The sequence below is a fragment of the Anguilla anguilla genome, chromosome 1 (genome assembly GCF_013347855.1).
Source record: "Anguilla anguilla isolate fAngAng1 chromosome 1, fAngAng1.pri, whole genome shotgun sequence".
Taxonomy (NCBI): domain Eukaryota; kingdom Metazoa; phylum Chordata; class Actinopteri; order Anguilliformes; family Anguillidae; genus Anguilla; species Anguilla anguilla.
The window spans coordinates 14,589,295-14,608,386 of record NC_049201.1 but is presented as its reverse complement, the minus strand read 5'-3'; the positions used below and the strand labels follow the sequence as shown (position 1 = coordinate 14,608,386).

At 45.0% G+C, this 19,092-nt stretch overlaps 1 protein-coding gene across 1 annotated transcript in view; it reads right to left on the bottom strand.

The window, feature by feature from the left end:
- The window catches only part of syne2b (spectrin repeat containing, nuclear envelope 2b), a 126,073-nt gene that overhangs the window by 15,725 nt on the left and 91,256 nt on the right, over positions 1-19,092 (bottom strand). Inside the window, exons 96-112 of the mRNA XM_035423754.1 lie at positions 18,807-18,983; positions 18,420-18,575; positions 18,003-18,158; positions 17,418-17,588; positions 16,900-17,033; positions 16,279-16,483; positions 14,582-14,764; positions 14,175-14,294; positions 13,906-14,060; positions 13,393-13,540; positions 12,965-13,059; positions 12,128-12,359; positions 11,485-11,679; positions 8,820-8,945; positions 6,826-6,981; positions 4,315-4,473; positions 3,184-3,350 (exon numbers count right to left, since the gene is read on the bottom strand). Coding sequence (XP_035279645.1) covers positions 3,184-3,350; positions 4,315-4,473; positions 6,826-6,981; positions 8,820-8,945; positions 11,485-11,679; positions 12,128-12,359; positions 12,965-13,059; positions 13,393-13,540; positions 13,906-14,060; positions 14,175-14,294; positions 14,582-14,764; positions 16,279-16,483; positions 16,900-17,033; positions 17,418-17,588; positions 18,003-18,158; positions 18,420-18,575; positions 18,807-18,983 — 2,735 coding nt within the window. The remainder of the gene's footprint in view (positions 1-3,183; positions 3,351-4,314; positions 4,474-6,825; positions 6,982-8,819; positions 8,946-11,484; positions 11,680-12,127; positions 12,360-12,964; positions 13,060-13,392; positions 13,541-13,905; positions 14,061-14,174; positions 14,295-14,581; positions 14,765-16,278; positions 16,484-16,899; positions 17,034-17,417; positions 17,589-18,002; positions 18,159-18,419; positions 18,576-18,806; positions 18,984-19,092) is intronic.

Sequence of the window (19,092 nt, the reverse complement as noted above, 5' to 3'; positions counted from 1 at the left end):
GCCAAGTTAAACAAACAAAGGACAGGCACCACGCGGAGCGCTGGGCAGGGCCGGTGAACCTCGCTTTGTGCTTCCTGCACACTCCCATCCATTTTCAAGGCATTGCTCCCCTTTCCCTCCGCCCTGAAGCTCCCGCACCCTCACACACGAACCCCTTCCCTCTCAGGTGTCCCGCTCTCTGCTCTGCAGCCAACAAATCACCATGGCAACACAGCACGCCACATGATGCCAAAGTTCTTCCAGCAGAAGCATTACCATGGCTACGTGGAAACAGCACACACAAAAAAAGCAGTGAGTGGTTTTTAAGTCAGGCCTTTTCAAAATTTATACACATACCAGCTGCTTATGACCCAATAAACTACAACCTCGGAGAGAAGAGATATAGCTTTCAACCACAAGAAAGAGTTGGGGGAAAAAAAAACAATCTACTTTTTCATTCAATAGAACCTCATTCTATTCTTTAGTAGCAACAAAGAATACGGACTTCAGCCAGACACTCAGTATAGGATTTTTTTTTTCTTAAAAAATAGAAAGGAGACAATAACAGACACATCTGCCATGACAGACGCACTGCAGCACTTGTCCAGGCGGCTATAAGCGGCGAGGAAGCCGTGTGCCGTGACACAATGGCCGCTGTCAGCAGATGGCAGCTGCTGGACCATGCTTGGAGGCACCCAGTTTGTTTTGGGACAAAAGAGGACTCCACGCCCGCGTCAGCATATCTGATTCCCTGCAGTCGACTTTCTCCGACCTCCCACAATGCACTGGTGCCAGACCGGGGTCTCTGTCATAACTAATGACAACTTTTATTCTTCCGAAGCACATCATACTGGGCAAACCCATTAGCGTGCACACTACTCTTGAGATTAGAGGCTGATTTGAGTTGATGAGAATCTGAATGGACAAACAATATTAGATTAAATATAGGATCCAGTATAGGGGAAAAACATAGAAAGCCAGATCTCGTTCCCTCCCTACCTCCCTGTAGTCTCTAATTGACTACGTAAGCTTAGGTTTGTAACTAGGCAAGCTGTTCATCTTAGTTTATTTTAGTTACTGCACTCGTGCATACTTAATTATTGCTTGTATTATTTGCATAGACTGCTTTGTTGCTGCTCTTGTTTGTGTTGATCAGATTAACCTACAGGGTCCAAGTTAAACTATGCGTTTGCTCCCTGCACTTGGAACTGTACTTCCCTCTAGGGTTTTCAACACACTTGTTCCTGGTTACGGTTATACACTTTGTACGTCGCTCTGGATAAGAGCGTCTGCCAAATGCCTGTAATGTAATATAATGGATACTCACCCAATAAACTATAAACAAGGCTCCCCAAGGACGGAATGGTCATCAACAGGATCTTATATCTCTGAATTTATAACACAAAAATGGAGTGACATGCACTAATCAGGAGGAAGGTGCCCTATGCCACCAAAATACAAATCCTTATATTACCATTCCGGCAAAGCACCTGCCAGATAGGTAGGGTGCGACTGACATCAGCTTCAAGGACTTCAACAGACCTATTTACGGCGTGTCATAAGGAGGAGTGTGCAAACAGTGGCACAGTCAAAGGTCACAAGGTAATGTGCTGTCACAGCACATTAAACAGCCGTTCAAAAATCTTAGAGCTAAGGCTCTATAAGTCTTCATTTGCAGCTTCTCACTCATATTAGCTGATAACCGCCACAAATTATCTTCTGTCCAGTTGGGTACAAAGAGCACACTAAGTGTCAGATGAACTCTTTATTCTGAGACACTTGGGAGACGAACTTCAGTTGCGAAGGATTAGCCGCGGCTCGCACGAAGGCGCGTCACGGTGCTTTGTGTCGGCTAGCGCTGTGCGCACAGCCCCGGCGCTTCGCTAACACGATAACAGATGTCCGTGTAAATGGGCTGGCTGTGACCCGCGAAGGGGGGGGGGGGGGGGGGATTGGGAGGGGGTGGGGAGAGCCGGGCCCACGGCCCCCGGCGCGTCTCCATTGTGCCCCTAATGTGAGCGGACAGGCCCCTCCCTCCGTCAGTCACACAGAGGGGCAGGGCAGCCTTTGAGTGCGGCTACAGGCCCAGCCATATGGCAAATCTGCCACCATCATCAACAGGCGCACCAGAGGTTGCAGAGATAAGCCCCTGGCTTCTGAGACTTTGGCCATCTGGCGCAAGCTAGGGGACTCTATAGAAGCAAGCAGGGCAGCTGACATTCTGATTCCTCACCTGTTTACAGAGGCCATCACATGCAAGAGATGGCTGCACAACACTTCCGGGAGGTTTAAAATCTATCACGCCGGAAGTACTGCTAATGCTTCACAATACATAAACAGGGTGATTAAGCCCCACAACAACCTTTGTGTTCTGCTGGATAAGTACTCGATAAGTAGACGGTTCTCTAAAGAGCTTTCTTGAGTGCTGCTTCATTAGCGGGCAGATAAAAACATGAGGGATGGGGTTAAGCCAGAACACTGCTGTTGAGAGGCAAAAAATAAAGACTGTCCAGGAAAGATAAAGAACGTACAGTATCTTGATTTGTCCAGAACATCCATTTCATAACATGGCATTAAAAAGAAGCCATTCAGGAGGAATGAACTGCTCCAGCAACCTACACAGCAGTCAGACTGTTGGACACCACTTGTTCTGACTATTAAATCCATTGAATATACAAATTCAGTGACATATGGAACTGTAAGGTATTATAAAATTCTATGTAGAAATGTGCACCTCCGCCACCATTATATGTGAGATAAGACCACCTAAACCTTACTTTAATGAGGACCACTCATTAAACTTCACGTAGACCAAAGAGCCAAAGTCCTATTCAGCACATCACTGAGAGACCTAAAGCCATTGGTATTTCTTAAGTCTATGGACAACTGTGCACAGAGTGATTCCCAAACATACTGGACAACGTATCTCACAGCACTGCGAAGGCAATCACTCTTCAACTTCCCTTGCTTGCAAAATGGATAAATATACTATTTTCAACTAGCGCCATAATGGACAGATGTGGCCAGATGTGCTGTGCATTACCATCTCTGAAGTTGCCTCCTTCCCAGCAGCTCACTGGCCCTTTCATTGGCTTTGCGCGGCTTGCTTATGGATTAATATCATTATCCCTCGGTCAGGCTCTCTGCTGCAGGTTCACGGTAATCCCCGGCAGGGACCTGTCGTCACAGTGGCCCGGGACTCACCTGGCCTCGATGTGGTCGAACAGGTGCTGCCATCGGTCATTGATGTCCTTCAGCTTGTCGTTAATCTCCGTCTCTTTGGTCTTGTTGCTGGCGGTGATCAGCTGCTCCCCCAGCTGTTTCAGATGGGTCTTGTTTTCACTGAAGAGGTTAATCTCCTCCATGCAGTCCTGGATTGGGAAGTAGGGGGTGGGGGGGTGGGGGGGTGTTGGGAAACGCTCATTCTATCAAGATCCACATATTAATGCATTACGCTTTCCTCCACCCCCCTTCCCCCACAGCATAAACAAACGTGCTTTGTGCACGTGAAGAGTTTTTTTCCCCACAATGCATTGCTGTGATTTAAACAGCTGTCGCTCTATTCCCAGGCAGGGTAGATCACAACTGGCTGTTAGCACTGGAGGCTTCCAGATCTGACCAGAGAACACAGCAGGAGAACTATATGTTTATCTATTTAGTATTTTTGATTTTTTAAAAGTCCACATAACTTCCATAGCCTGTCATCCAGCTCGGAAAAAGTGCCCATTTTCTGATAACAAAACATTATCATACAAACAATTGAGAGAACATATTAACATTCATTTAACTGATTGCATTTTGTTTGGATTAACAAGATTAGACTGACAGAATGCCTTCACTGAAACACACTCGCATAGGCAGGACTGAAAAGAGTCTCGGTGTTATCATTCCATTTGATCAGTGTAAGCGACACGTGTGGACTGGGCTGTTAGTTTGGTGATGATCTATAAGTGCATTTAGTCTTTTTGCCAGCATCACAATTATTATTTCCTAACAGAGCTACTTGCTCACATCCTTGAAAATTAGCATACAAACCATTTAATGACAAAATATTTGTTGCTTGTGATAAACTGATTAATGAGTAGAGCTAAATTATCCAGTAGAGTTAATGAAAAGGATTTGCATTCACAGAGAATTCTTTTAGCATGACAATTACAGAATCCTGAAAAAGTGGCCTCGTGCGGCTCCTTACAGATGTGTTCATTATGCTGGGATAAACTAAATTAAATAAATTAAATACAAAAGCCCACATTACTGTTCAGATAAACTGGCACACATAAAATGGGAAAGGAGCACAGGTCCTGCTAGTTTGCCTGTGGACAGGCTGTGCCATACCTTTTTCAGCTTCTCCACCATTTCCTCGATGCTCAGATCGGCATTGTGTGCCACCTTGTTTTCCATCTGCGTCAGCCATTCGCAAAGCTCCTTGTTCTTCTCGTTGAAGATGATCCAGGCATTGAGCCGGTCAGCAATCTCCTGCTTACGTAGAGACACCTACGGAGCGAGGCACGGGATGGGATATGAGACTACAGATATGGAGAAAGGGATGCTGGGGGACCGGGAGGGTGTGGCTCCACATGGGGCTCAACCCTCCAATGAAAAAGCACCTCCGGTGCTACCATAGAGATAAACAGTGCAGGAATGTGATGTCACCCAGATGTGGACGAGCACACCAATAACCTCAGGGCAGGACATGTAATGGACAGAACTAACTTTCAGCTCCTGAACTGAGTTCTTCAAGAGTGAGAAAGCGGTGAGCAACAACCGAAACATCAATGATGCCATGGCTACTAGGTATGCCCAAATCAGAATGGTTTTTCCAGTTCATTTAATAGTGTAAGTTCAAAACAAGGCATTTAAATAAAGTTATTTTTCTTTTAGAAGCACAGATTTCACTCAACTGAAGCTAAAATCAGTCTATACCCTTAAAGGCAAGTAGGAAATAATACCTGCAATGCGTGAAAGCACATCACAGATGCAACAGTTCTTGTGTAAATAAGTACCAAAAACAAAACTTTAACACCATCTTCTACATCCTCCCACTAAAAAAAAAAACAAGACAGGCGTCAATATTATTGAATGAATGAATATTCAATCGGTCTAGTAAACTCACGCCATGTCTTATTACTGTTGTGCCCCAGTTTGCTTGAAATCACACATTCAGATCAGTTTAAAATACCTGCATGCTGTCTCTGCCATAGCAAATGAATAAACATAGTGTGACACGGGGAAGAACACCTATCGCAGTTTCAACCCAGACCTTTTAAGGAGCGCTGTGAGAATGTGTGAGACGTAGAAAAGCAGTAGAAAAGTTAGATGAAACACAAAGAGTTCAACTTGGGAGAGTGACTATGCCTAAAGTGCATGCTATATTACTACACGGCCATAATATTAAAGACTTGTCCATTGATATTTCCTATCGCAAAGTTAGGAATAACAGAAGGTCCACCTGACCTTCCATGGCTTAATAAAATGTGTGTTGTAAATTGGAAGATGCCCGTGATTTTTTTGTTTTGTTGCCTTTTAGCATCAGATTTTATGCTAACTTAGCATAAAATCTGATGCTAAAAGGCAACAAAATGATAAAGGATGAAGGTATTGAGGATTCTATAAGTTACTCTTGAAAGGAAAGCGCAACACTGAGAAGTGCATCAGACAGTCAGAGAAGACCTTAATAAGGCAGACTGGGAAGGCTGTGACAGACACTGCCACCACATCACATCTGCGTGGTGAATCAAGCCCTGATGCACAGGTGAGAGAGAGGCACACGACGAAGCCGTTCGCGGCACAATTCAAATGGAACTAAAGGCTGGTTCCGCGGGCCCCTGAACCCTCGGAGGGTCACTGTGTTTCTGTGCTTGACCCCCTGACGTGTCACACAGCTTGTGATCCCCGTTACAAAGGGCCAGTTTCAGCAGCCTGAGTCCGGCTTTGCTTCGCCATCTGTTCTCCCATTCCAATGACTGCCTCCCTCTGCAACCTGTTGCCCTCTCCCTCAGTACCTAACCTTCTCAAGACACATCCTGTCAACGCAAAGCATCATGCGTCTGATATCTCTAAGAGAACAGCTTGCAATAACAGCCAATGGCTGTGTTTCATTTGCTTTTTTTTTTTTTTTTACAGTGCATGTGACAGTATGTTTGATGGAATTCGACAGGGTTTTATAGTGTAGGTTCATTTTCAATTCCATCACTCTTGAAATCTTACTTTCTAGAAAATAAACGCCATTTCCTCAGCATAAAGCTATAATGTACTGTCCGAAATTGCAATTGACAAGTTAGCGCCAAAAGTTACCCTGAAAAACTGGAGGGATCGCATCATTATTTTTCCCATTTTTAAAATGCATTACTTACTTTAGTGATAAATGACAACAGCAGTGAGATTACATTATTGAGCCGGAGAGGTCAGTTTTCATCACAAACACAATTTGTTTCAACAGTCAATGCAGCTGACTTAAATCTGCTGAACACTGAGTTCAGACCTTTGCCATCAATAGCTTCCATTAACAACCCTTAAAAGGCGTCTGTTCTCAGTTATCTCTGACACTGCACCAGCATGCAACCAAAATAACCAGAAAGCTCAAAAGTTTGGCCAGAGAGCAATCTATTGCTAAAATCCACTGTTCACTAAGAAAATCAAAACAGTCCTGACTTCACTCTGTTTTAATAATATTAAACTTTCCCTCCTGCCTTTGAGTTGAGCAGTGCTCCATGTAGCAGCTGCACACACACTCTCTCTCTCTCACACACACACACACACACACACTCAGAGAGTGCAGCAGCTGAGGCTTTGTCCGCCCGTGTACACGCGCAGCCCATGGTCCGGGCCCGGCGTCTCTCTCCCTACCTTCAGGCACAGTTCCTCCCACTGGCAGCGCAGGTGCTCCACCTGCTCCTGGAGCAGCACCACGTCGTCGGCGATGATGTACTGGGACAGGTCCGTCTTCATGGTGGCCAGCTCCGTCAGGCTCTGAGCCCAGTCTTCTAGCGAGTCCTCTGCCTCCTGCATAACATAACAACAAGTCAGCCCCCTGCCGCTCTCGCCCGCTCTCTCTCTCTCTCTCTCTCTCTCTCTCTCTCTCTTGTCTCTCCCCAGCCCTGCAGGATTAGGGCCCGCAGGCCGGCACGGGGGAGGGGAATGGGGGAGGGGAGAGAGGAGCGCACACAGAGGAGAGTGGGGGAAGGGGGAGGAGGGAAGATAAACCCATAATGAGCCAGAAGGGATAATGCGGAAAGCCCAACCTGTTAGAAACTTGGATCTACTTTGTGTGCTGTTAGTTTATCTCCAGGACTTGTGGCAGTTATCATCAGCCACAGCCACAAACAACCTTGGCCCACCTCTGAAAAAGTGATTAAACACTGTGCTCCAACACAACATGATTAAGTAATCATCAGTAACACCAAATCGTAACTATTTTAAGTCAATTAACTTCTGCCACATGTCCATCCTGGGTAAATAATGGGCTGCCATTCTTTCTATTTACGTGTTTAAGGGCTTAAAACAATGGTTTGGGAAGCAGTTTACTAGAGTTAAAAGGAAAAGGCAAAAGTTTAAGGATTTTGGCTGGATCAGCCAATGAGAGTGGAAGTGCAGTGAGGCGTTATAGTGTCAGTTTGGCTCTGCAGTTTTCCACTTCTGTAATAATAGATCCACAAGCAGTCATGTGCGACTAACTGAACAGAGCAAAAAGCCACAAGTCAGCATGTCTTTTTTCATTTAACTTATTGCTTCTTAGCAAATTATAAAATAAAATACATTTTGAATACCAGGACTGCGCACCTCCAAACCCCCCCCCCCCCCCCCCCCCCCCCACACACAAAAGCAGTCAACACCAGAGCTATCCCTTCAAAGCAGCCACTCATGGCAGCTGGGGAACCAGGACAGACACTTCTAATTAAGTGACAAAGCAAGTGGCCTTGCTCTGCCAGTTAAGAGGCTGTTGTACATGTAAGTAAAATTAAAAAAAAACATTTTATCCACTATTCTTTTGCAAAATTGTATTTTAAAAATATATTTTATTTAGATTTTATAATGTTTTAATTCAACACTTTAGAGTCCGGTCTATGACAATAGCCCATAACGACAGGAAGTCTGCAGCGATGTGAGACTAATTACTTCATCCCATTCAAATGCTGGCCAACACAGGCCCATCCTACCCCGACGGGAAAAAAAAACAATTGTGTCACTTTGGTTGGTGATGACATAGCACTGACTGAAGCAAGCAATTTCTGGGAGGCAGAGATAAGTTTGTGCTTTTGGTAATTGCAGACACACACTGAGCTTCTACAAAACTCCTCTTAATTTGCAGTTTTTTCATCCTCGATTTCAAATTCGAATGACCAGTTCTATCCACAGGCCTCTCAAATTGCTGTGAAATTCTCTAAATTCATGAGAACAGTCAAGCATGCATCCGGCCAGATCATCCAAAGGAGTTGTTATTGCACATTGTGATGGGGATAATCCTGCTGACTCAAAACTGCTCTTCCTGGGCCAACCTAAGGTCAATTATGCAGGACACTGGCCGCAGACATTAAAACAGTCAGAATTTGATGTCAGACCACGAGTCACTTCAAGATATACTGGGTGTATGCTGGGCATGAATCACCCATAATTCATTATTCCAAGAATTTCATTCAATATTGATATGAGGGTTCATAAAAAGGAATGCTGGATGACACACTGCAATATGCCTCAAAAATTTGTAAATTAATAGCTAGAATAGAATACACTGTTAATAGATTAGTCACAAGTATGAAAGAATATAGTGCATTATTTTTTTTATTTTCTCCACTGGGCTCACTGTGTGTGTGTGTGTGTGTGTGTGTGCAGTGGGCATGTACCTGAGTGAGCTGCTCGGCAGTCTGCAGCTCTGCTGGGTGCTCTGGCAGCAGCTGCTTCAGCCTGGACTTCATTTCCTCAAGCTTGCGCCTGCGATTGGCTAGCCTGGCCTCACAGCGCTCCCAGGTCTGTGAAAGAACATTGATCGAGGTCACATGACTGTGAGAGACGCACATCCTCAAATGCCTACCTGAGGCACAGAGGAAATAATGCTCCTTCAACAACCATGCATCGGTTGCTGTTGCTTCATACTTACCCTTCTATAATGTATAGGAAGTCATTTTACACACATAAACTATTGTTTTCAAGTGATGAATCCTCTGTCTATCTCCCCTTATTTCTATAGTGTAAACCAATGTATGTTGAACACAACGTACCCTGTGTACCTTGAGTTAACCTGCCCCCACGGACACCCAGAGCAGTGTGTGGTTTAAAGCTGGCAGGGCTGTCCGCTACACTAATGTCCTTGGAAGACTGCGCAGGTCTCAATAAGAGATGAGTGGAAGGCTAACTTCACAAGTGTGGGCAGACCCTGATTTGAAGGAAAGGGCACAAGTGAAGGGCTGTGCACGAAGCCGTCTGCCCCACGGAGAGACACAGACACAGAAGAATCACGTAGGGCCCACAGTGTCTTTCGGCTCATCGTGGACTCACTGAATCGACTGCCACAGTTCACTTCACTGCCTGCCACCATTATCACAAAGAGGATATGGAGTTCAGATGTGATATTCCTTGTAAACACCATGCCAGTTTTTGAATTATGGCTGAATATATGATGTGCATTGGCTATTTGGTGTACCAGCTTCTACATTGATTCCCTTTTGGGTATTATAGCAGTACAAGCCTCTTAATTCTCTTCGTCCTGAGTTCACTGGTTTCCATAGAAATTACCCCCTCTGAACTGACACAAGCTGCTCAAATTACACTGGCCTCCCTGCGCACTGGTTTCCAAGGCTGAGCTGTGGTGATCTGCATGGGACTGATTGTTAATAACTGTGTTGGCCTCATGGGCCACTGTTCTTGTCCCTCCTCCTTCCACGGGACGATGGGGTGCGTTATTCCGGGAACCAGTGTGAATTGAATCTTAGTGGGGTATCGAGAGATGCTCAAAATGGACCAGAACAACAGTCAGTGATGTCAGAGATGCTGCACTGGTCACACTGCCAGCCCACCCAGCCCAGTCTCCAAGGTGTGCACTGTATCCAGGGCAGCGTGACACAAACAAAGGGAGGGCGATTTGATTGGTCAATGCTAGACGGACAGCGCAGGTGCCAAGAAAATCAAGTGGGATTCAGCTGCGGAACAAGGACCAGGGTCAACCTTCTGCTGGCCTGGATGGCTGAGCCCTGTGTCCACGTATGTTAATAACCCAGACAGACTTAGCCTAAGCTGCCTTTCCTTCCCCCCCACCTTAGCACCAGTACACCTCAGCCACCAGTGTCGTGCGGTCTTATACTTCTCCCTTTACAGGGAGAATATCTTCGCTTTATTCCCATATTCACATTAAAATTGCTCATTGTGCAGGCGAAATGAGTAATGTAATGATCTTTTTTTCTATTAGTCAATGCCTCAGAAAGATTTCATTAAATTTAAAAAAGCCTCCATACCTACACATCAGATGTCTCACACATGCTTTGTGCATAGCTTTTATATTGCTCAACTTCTGAAATGGGACATTACACCAACCCCAATTCCTCAGGCCTTATATATATGTATTGAGTTCAGCATATATGAATATATGCACCATCAGTCAGTGATTTCTGTAGTGAAATAATTCAAAGTAATTGTCTAGTTAAATTCAAATTGTCACATACTAATTATTACTTAATTATTCAGTTACAATGTCTATAATGGTCATATGATGGTTTAACAATCAGGTCAGGAACATGAATACCAGAGAAACAAGGCCTCCAGTCCCAAAAATGAGTACACATTGTTCAGCATTTTATATGAGCGTGATGAATGAGATGAACGTGCAGCAGCTAATGCTACCCGGCCTGGAATGTAGACCACGGCAAGATTAGGGCAGCTTTTCAATCCACTCACTCACTCACTCACCATTTTGCGGATGAAACCCAAATGTGGGTCAGTGGGCTGAGCGGGAGGTCTATTTAGAGTTTAAATCCCACCATTTTCATTTGCATAGGTCATGTGCTGTTACACCAAGGTGTGGAAACTAATCACCTTTCACATTAAACAATTAAAGAACCTTTTGTGGTAATAAAATTCTGCCCAGCTGCATTTCCAAAAGAGGATGGGACTGTATTTCCTCAATTGCATCATATCAAGCTTAAGACTATGCTATGTCTCATTACTTATTGATTTTAAAACATCATTATGAGACACAACCCCACTTGTAGCTACTGCGAAACCTAATCTTTTAGGGAATTTTAATCTCTACTTGCCTCACAACGATATCCTTCAAAACTAGCTGCTGTGTTTTTCACTGCACAAGCTTTATATGTACACTTACCAGCAAACCATGAAAAATCTCATACTGCATACAATCTTATTCTCAACCTCCTTCAATCCTGTCTCGGAAATTCCTTTCCTGCACATTACAGTAACAACTGACAAGAAACTGAATGGCAGTTGTGAAATTCTCAGTGGGTGGAACTTTATGACACAGGCCATCTCGCTGCTTTGAGGTTCCCCAACATGTGTTACCTGTATTATTGTGCAGATGAGGGTCCTCCTCTTTCCCAGAAGGCTGTGTGAGCGCTCCCAGTCCTCCTGCAGGGCCCCCAGCTCTGCCTGCAGCTGGGCCTGAGTCTGTGCATCGCCCATGGAGAAGAGCTGCCTGCCAACCTCCAGGGTCTGGATGTAGCAGCTCTGGTGGCGATGGAACAGTAGTTCCATGTGCTGTGGAAGGGAGAATGCCCGTTTAACTGGGCAGACTGCAGTGCAGACACAACTGGACAGAAAGGGAACTGCTCCCCAAACATCAGTTCCTTATGATCGATGTCAATAATCACTAACAAGACAAAATGGCTGACACATCAGCTGAGTGGGCATATTAGTGATGGTTGCGGTGAAGTTACTATTATGGCCGAGCCACACTGCTAGCACTAAAAAAAGTGGATTTGAAAAGTTTTATTTATCATGTTCACAAAGTGATCACAAAGTGCTTTACACTTAAGGATTTATCTGTCAAAAACTCAAGGGGAGTACTGCAATGTATAAAACTTTGTCCATTTCAGTAGTACATTCTTGTGCTTCATACCAAACACCACCACTGGACGTTAATGCTAACAGAAAGAGGCAGCCTGCGGTGCACAGACAGGCCACATGACCCCGCCCTGGCCTTTACCTTGAGGTCCTCCAGGGAGGAGTGCAGCTGGCCCAGGCTGCAGTGCGCAGGGCCGGCGGGGGGCAGGAGGGCGTGGGCGTCGCTGAGCAGCCTCCTCAGCTTCCTCAGACTGCGAGCGTAAAGCTGCCAGTGCCTCGCCAGCCCGTCCACCAGGGCCCGGCGCTGCTGCGCCCGGCGCACCACCCCCTGCCACTGCTCCTTCAGCTGGGACAGCTTCAGGATGAAGTCACTCCTGCGTGCGGGTACAGCAACGCCCGTCGTCAAAACTCACTTCAATCACAGCCTAGCTTCTCATTTCCATCACCATGTTACAAAAGTTCTGTTAAACTGTATGGAAGAGGACTTCTAAGCATTGTACACTTCATATTAAAATATTATTAATTATCACCTTAATAGTTACTAATTTACAATGTTATACACAGATATATTTTTTAAAAAAGTTTTTAAAAACAGTTGTTTCGACAATATCTTGTGAAATGGTGCAGTTCATTGAGTACTTGAATGAGTTTTGTTTTGATATTTGGATACTATAAAAACTGAACTCATCCAGTTACTATAAATGTCCCTCAGAATGATTCAACTTGAGTATACAAGACTGTCCGCTCAGTATCACTGGGATACTGCTCAATATGACCCACCAAGTCTTTAATGTTAACTGTTCCCTTAAGCAAGTTGCTGCCAAAAAGAAACCTCAATTGAACATTTCTACTCCTTGCAGAGCAGGAATCAGACACTCTGTGCTTTGAATATACAGTATCCATGTTCATCTGCTGATAGTAAGCTCCATTTTCTGTGGGGAACAAGACCAGTTAGGACAGGTGCGCAGGGCACCCTCACCTGTCTTCCACTTCTCCTCTCTCCAGTAATTTAAGCGCCTCGTTGATGACCGAGTGCAGAATCTGATGCCCGATGGACACCTCCACCTGAAACCTCTGAGACACATTGGAACAGAGTGTTTTCGTCCATCAGTGTGTCCTTAAGTACAAAGGGGACCAGCACCAGACCACTGAGATCAGCCCTATGGGTTGAACTGCATGTTTATGAAAAATGACTTAGAAGAATATTGGTCTTTCAATTTTTCATGTTTTAAAATACACAGCAAACTTGGAGTACACACATGTATATATGTTACACACGTCCAAATTTTATTAGCCTAATTGGGTCGTGTGGACCATATCTTGATATACACCAGACAAAACAATAGTCATAGCAGAAGCAACGATCAGAGCAGCGGAGTCTGCAGTAAGGGAACAGAATAGTGTTACCTGGTGTATGCGAAGCTGCTCCCTTAGTCCAGGGTAGCTCCCGGCGATGTCGACGGCCAGGTTGTCCTCCATGCCCTGCAGGAAACCCATCCAGCTCTCGCACTTCTGCTCAAAGCTCTGCTGCCTCAGCACCTCTGTCTGCAGCTCGCTGTTACACATACACACACACACACACACACAGAGTCACCAGCCTGTCCACCAGAACTCACCTTCAGGAGACAGATGCTGCCCTGACCCTAGTTTCACCGCTATAATCTCAGTTTATACCGCCACAGATGGAAAACCTGCAGGAGCTGCGTGGCTGGAGTGTGTTAAAATAGCTGGCCAATTAAACAATGGTGTCTGTGCTATAAAGTTTTCAAATAAACAACGTCTCCTACACAGGTTTATCAATAAATCCATTTTAATTTACGTATATATATATAATGGGTAATTTTTTGAAAGCCAGTGGGAAAGGCCGAGGCGTCAGTGGCGTATTGTGAGATGCCGTTTCCTGGTAGTGCACCGACTCACCTGCGCTGCTCCAGGGCAAGGGAGGAGGCCAGAGCCCACTGCCTGTTCAGACTCTGCAGCCGGCGGGAAACCGGGTCGCTCAGGGCCAGCCGGTAGCTCAGCTCGTTCAAGGCATCCAGGTCCGGAGACAGGGCGCTCAGCGCTAGCAGGTCCGTCTGATGGGAGAGAGAGATGGTTACCATGGGGAACTGTTATAAAAAAATAAATAAATAAATTTTAAAAAAATGTTTGGGTAAACAGCACTTTGAGTAGGAGGTATGCTGACTCACCTTAGCAACATCCTCGTGGCTGATGTCCACAGCTCCAGTCACTCTGTCCTCGCAGTCTTTCAAGTGCTTCTCTAGGAACTCCAAGCTGCTACTGAGCTCCTGCAGCTGCTCCAGTTCCTCCTACATGCAGAAGATCACGTGTTTGGGGATAAGCAGATAGGGCAAGACCTCAAAAAAACATCCGCTGTTTCCTGAACCCCTCTTTGTGCCGGAATCCGAGTCCCATTGTGATTTTTGAACTCACAGTACAGTCACAGGCAGAATAATATATGAATACTTAGGGTGCATCAGTGCCACATTAATTGCTGTACTTGTGGATCTTTAGTGGGATAGTGCAGTGACACTGTCGGTTTCGACTATGTGTAAAGTAGTGGTTGACCCATGGTTTAAAATAGCACTTGTCCCACCTGTAGCTGTTCCTTTCTCCTTGCTAGTGCCTCGCCCAACTGCAGAACACTGCGTGCCAGCAGACGGCTCTCTGATTGGATGAAGACGGCAGCTCCTGGTTCCATCTGTCCTATGAGGTTTCTCGAAGCCTCCAGCACCTCCTCCATGCTATTCTGCAGGTCATCTATGCTCGCTTGCAGTCCCTGGGAAAAAAAAGCAAGGTGTCAACAAGTTCTTTTAATTTTAGATTTTTTTTTTTCTCGTATTATATGTGTTTTTATCGTGTTTGATGACAGTTCATTTGTCAAACCTCTGCCTTTTTTTTAGATTAATTGTTCTGCCAGGATTATTTTTTATCACTGCTTTAAATTTTGAAAAACACTCAAAAGTGAAAAGCCTAGCAAGTGAGGAAGAAGAAATACACCACATCCAGGGAAAAACAACCAATTTCCCAGTGCTGTACAACCGCTGGTATTTTTATCCCTGCTCAATGACAAGATGTCCCTCGTGTGTACAGAATGTCTCCCTCTCCAGGAGCACATATTTGTTGCAAAAACAAGGCCGTGTGTGTGAATCTGCACTCCTCCGCTTTCTGAAAAGCACGATATGAGCACAAGCAATACAATAAAAAACATCCATTAGCTAGAAGTGTATTAGATAATGGAATAAAATGGAAACTAATACATTTACTAGGGAGGGGGGCAATTATATCATTTAATGTTTAAAAAACAGGCAAACTAATTTTAAGTTTTACTGTGATAAAAAAAATGTTTGAGATATGTGATCTACATACATGTAATTATTGAATTGCTTGTTCTACTGCTTTTCATTAAAATATATTCAGATAAATGCTTATTAAATATTATGGGTAGGAATCTTTTACAAATTATTTTCACTTTTTTTTTTAATTTACACAATTCTATATCGGCTATGACAAACCTAAATTTATGTATTCATATAACAAAAAAATGACCAAATGCACAAAAACAACTAAAAAATTTAATGGCCTCTGTCTGTGCATAATAATAGTCACACATTTTCTGAAAAATAAATGAAACAAAATGCACCTACTTTCCTATCTAAAGGTCAGTAAGTCAGGGTAGTGCAGTCGAAACAAAGATTCAACCATTAAGGCCAAGGAACTTAAAAACAAAAGCAGTGGTCAAGAGATGGGTGAAGTCTTTAGGAAGAGAGTTAGGGAATCATGCCATGGACACTTCCTAGATCAGGCTGTCCTGCAGCACTAACAGTATCCTGGCCACTTCTCAGACCTCACCTGGATGGCAGTGGCAAGAAGGAAACAATAAAAGCATCTCAAATCTACCAAAGAAATCATTTGTGTGAGCTTTTGTGGTCACGTGAGACAGAATTAGAACTTTTAAGTTGAAATGTGGAAGAGCTGAGCCGGGTGCAATCCTAACACCGTCAGTCATACTTACAGTATATACTCCTGGGAATTACTGTATGTCCTGCTGATATAGATCCTTAGTGATCAGTGCCTTTACGGAGTGAGCCACCCAGAGTTCTATTTTGTCTCCAGGTGGATGTGGCCACACTAGCCAGCCCCAGAACCTCGGAGATGGATTCATCCTATCCCTCTCCAAAAGTAGTTAGGCTGTATTAGAACATTCATGAGCAGAGAGGCAGCTCCTCCAAACAAATGGGTTTTTTGAAATAGCCCATACGAGCACTCTGCGATCCTGTGCTATGTACTCACGTTAATGGCCTCCACCCGGGCCTGTGCCAGCTCCACAGTGCTGTACTGGCAGGGCGGAGCACTCAGCAGCTCTTTGGTTTCCTCCTCGTGCCGCTTCAGACGGCACGAAATGGCGCCGAACAGACGACTGTAGCCTTGCCAGCGCTGGAGGAGTCCCTGAGCTCTGAGCAGCTCGTCGGTCAGCTCTTGAATGACCGCCCTCCACCTGGCAGGACCAAGGACACACAGGCAGGCCGCTATGACTTGCCGTCCACGTAGCTTTGCAAGATGCCGAGTGACGTGGGCAACGTGTACGCAGTTGCTTCAAAGGCCACACGACAATACAAGAGCTTGGAGAGTCCATTCATATCATTCATTAGACACAACAGCTATTCAGATGCACTCAAGTTCTCGATGCTGGAAGGACATGGAGACCTTGGTTATAGGCCCATTTACAATATAATACTTGGTTTTGTTGAATTTATAGACACATCCAACAAAGGCGTGGTAGGTGAGTACTGAAATGGCTCAATGACATTTTGCCTTATGCCACTGCAGTGAATAAGGCTTTGTTGGAAGGTGTTGAAGGTGTGGCTCGCAGTGTCTGGGTGCTGCAGAGTGCAGTGGTGCGGCAGTACTGACCGTGTCTGCTCCCCCTCGAGCTGTTCAGACAGGAGGAGGGCAGCAGCAGGACTGACCACGTCCCTTAATGTGGAAAAGGTCCCGGTCAGAGCGTCCCACTTTGTCTCACCCCGCTCCAGTTCGTCCCGCAGGAGCTGTATGGAGGAATGTGATAAAATCTGCATTGTATCAATACAACAAATAATTAGTGTTGTTTCTAACGCAAAAAAATGACTGTGTGCACCACATGTGAAAAAAAGTCATGGGCTTATTCCACACCACATTTCACAATTTGGTCATTCACACTAAGTAAGATAATTTATGTGGAAATAATGGAGAGAGAGAGGGTGAGAGAGAGAGAGAGAGAGAGAGAGAGAGAGATGTATCTGTGCGTTTGTGTGTGTGTGTGTGTGTGTGTGTGTGTGTGTGCGTGCATGCATGCGTTTGTCGGTTTCACATTGGCTTGAATAAAGTGAGAGAAATAAAAAGGAAAAATGTTTAAAAAAATAATAAATAAAAAAAAGCGAAGGGAAGGAGACCTGCAGTTGATTGGCATGGCTCTGGAGAGCGCTGAGGGAGAGCTGGGGTGTTCGCTCTTGCTCCAGTGTGTAGTGGGCCTGGGCTGTGCTGAGCACGGCCTCACTCAGCTGTCGCTCAAACAGACCCCACCGCTCCAGCACCTGCTGCAGCCTCAGCTTCAGCTCCACCACCTGGGAGGGGGACACAACATCACCACCTGCACCTCTGAGCTCCACTGCTTTCCCAAGTGATGTGTGGCATACAGCATAACAGTACAAGAACAGCAGTGGAAAATTAATTTGGTCTAATTTCTAAAGATATCAGATGGTACATCAAGGTAATTAATACATCAACACTTTTGGAAAAATTGATTTCTCACTTTTGTCACGTATCAAATGGGTACTGATTTATATTGCTTGTTTATGTCCATGAAAACACATACGTGTGCATTTATGTGTGTGTGCGTGTGTGTGTGTGTGTGTGGGCACATGCGTGCAGGTGTGCGTGTGTAAGCAAAGAGATGATTTCAGTGCAATGAATACAAACCATGTGAGTGTGTGTGTGCAGAGGCTCGCTCTGAGAGTTTGTCTGTCAGGTTAACACACCTGTTGACTCAAAGCTGCACAGGCCTGATTGACAGCGTCCGTCTGCGTGATGAATTCACAGTCACGCTCCTGCTCTGTGCCTTCATCCTGGGACAGACAGGCCTCTCTCAGCACCTGCAGTTCTGCCAGTTTCAACTTCAGCTTTTCTTCCGTCTCCTGTGGTATTACATTCACAAACACACACACGTACACACGTACACACACACACATACACACGTACACACACACACATACACACAGACGCAGATAGGACAGGGAAAGCAGAGTGGCATAGTTGGAACTATCTCTGTTTACAGAAAATCTAAAATATACTTTTATTGGCAATATAGTATACATTGAATGAATCATTCAGCAAATATTTTGTTGCACCTTATAATTATAATTGTATAATAATTTGCCCGTGTTTCTGAAACATACCACACACTCCTTCAGGGCTTTCTCTGCTGAAGAACGACTGACAGGCCTCTCGACCAATTGCATCCTTTCCCTCTGGCCAATGACCCAGTGGCGCAGATGCTGCAGTTTATTCTCCCTGTCTGCGCAGATGTGCAGTAGCTGTTCCACATGTCTAGTCTGTGAAAAATTCCACAGTGAAAGAAAGAGTAAGCAAGAACTATACTTCCTCTTAATCAAAACAGAGCAAAACATAAAACAGTTATCTCACAACAATCTGACTTGTAAACTACTGACCTGCCCTCTGTTGGCTACTACTTTATTACAGATTGCCCCTGTGATGCATTTGGTGAATGGGCCATTCTCACTGTGCTACCCTGAAGGGGATTAGAAACCAGTGAGTGGGCTGACCTGGTAGCTCAGTGCCCCCTGTAGGTGATGCCAGCGCTCGTTGAGAGCGCCCAGCTCCTCTGCAAACTGAGTGCGCTCGTAGCGCTTGGTCTGGATGTCCGGGCTGCTGATTTGTAAGACCGACTGGTTGACGAAGTCCACAGTGAGTTGGCAGCAGGTGATCTCTAACTTGCACTCCTGAGGAAGACACATGTAAGAAAGGTCACCGTGTTGTAAAAATAAATTTAGTTCACGTGTTGGACTAATGAAAACAGAACAGCACATTGCCCTTGTTTCAGCATCATTA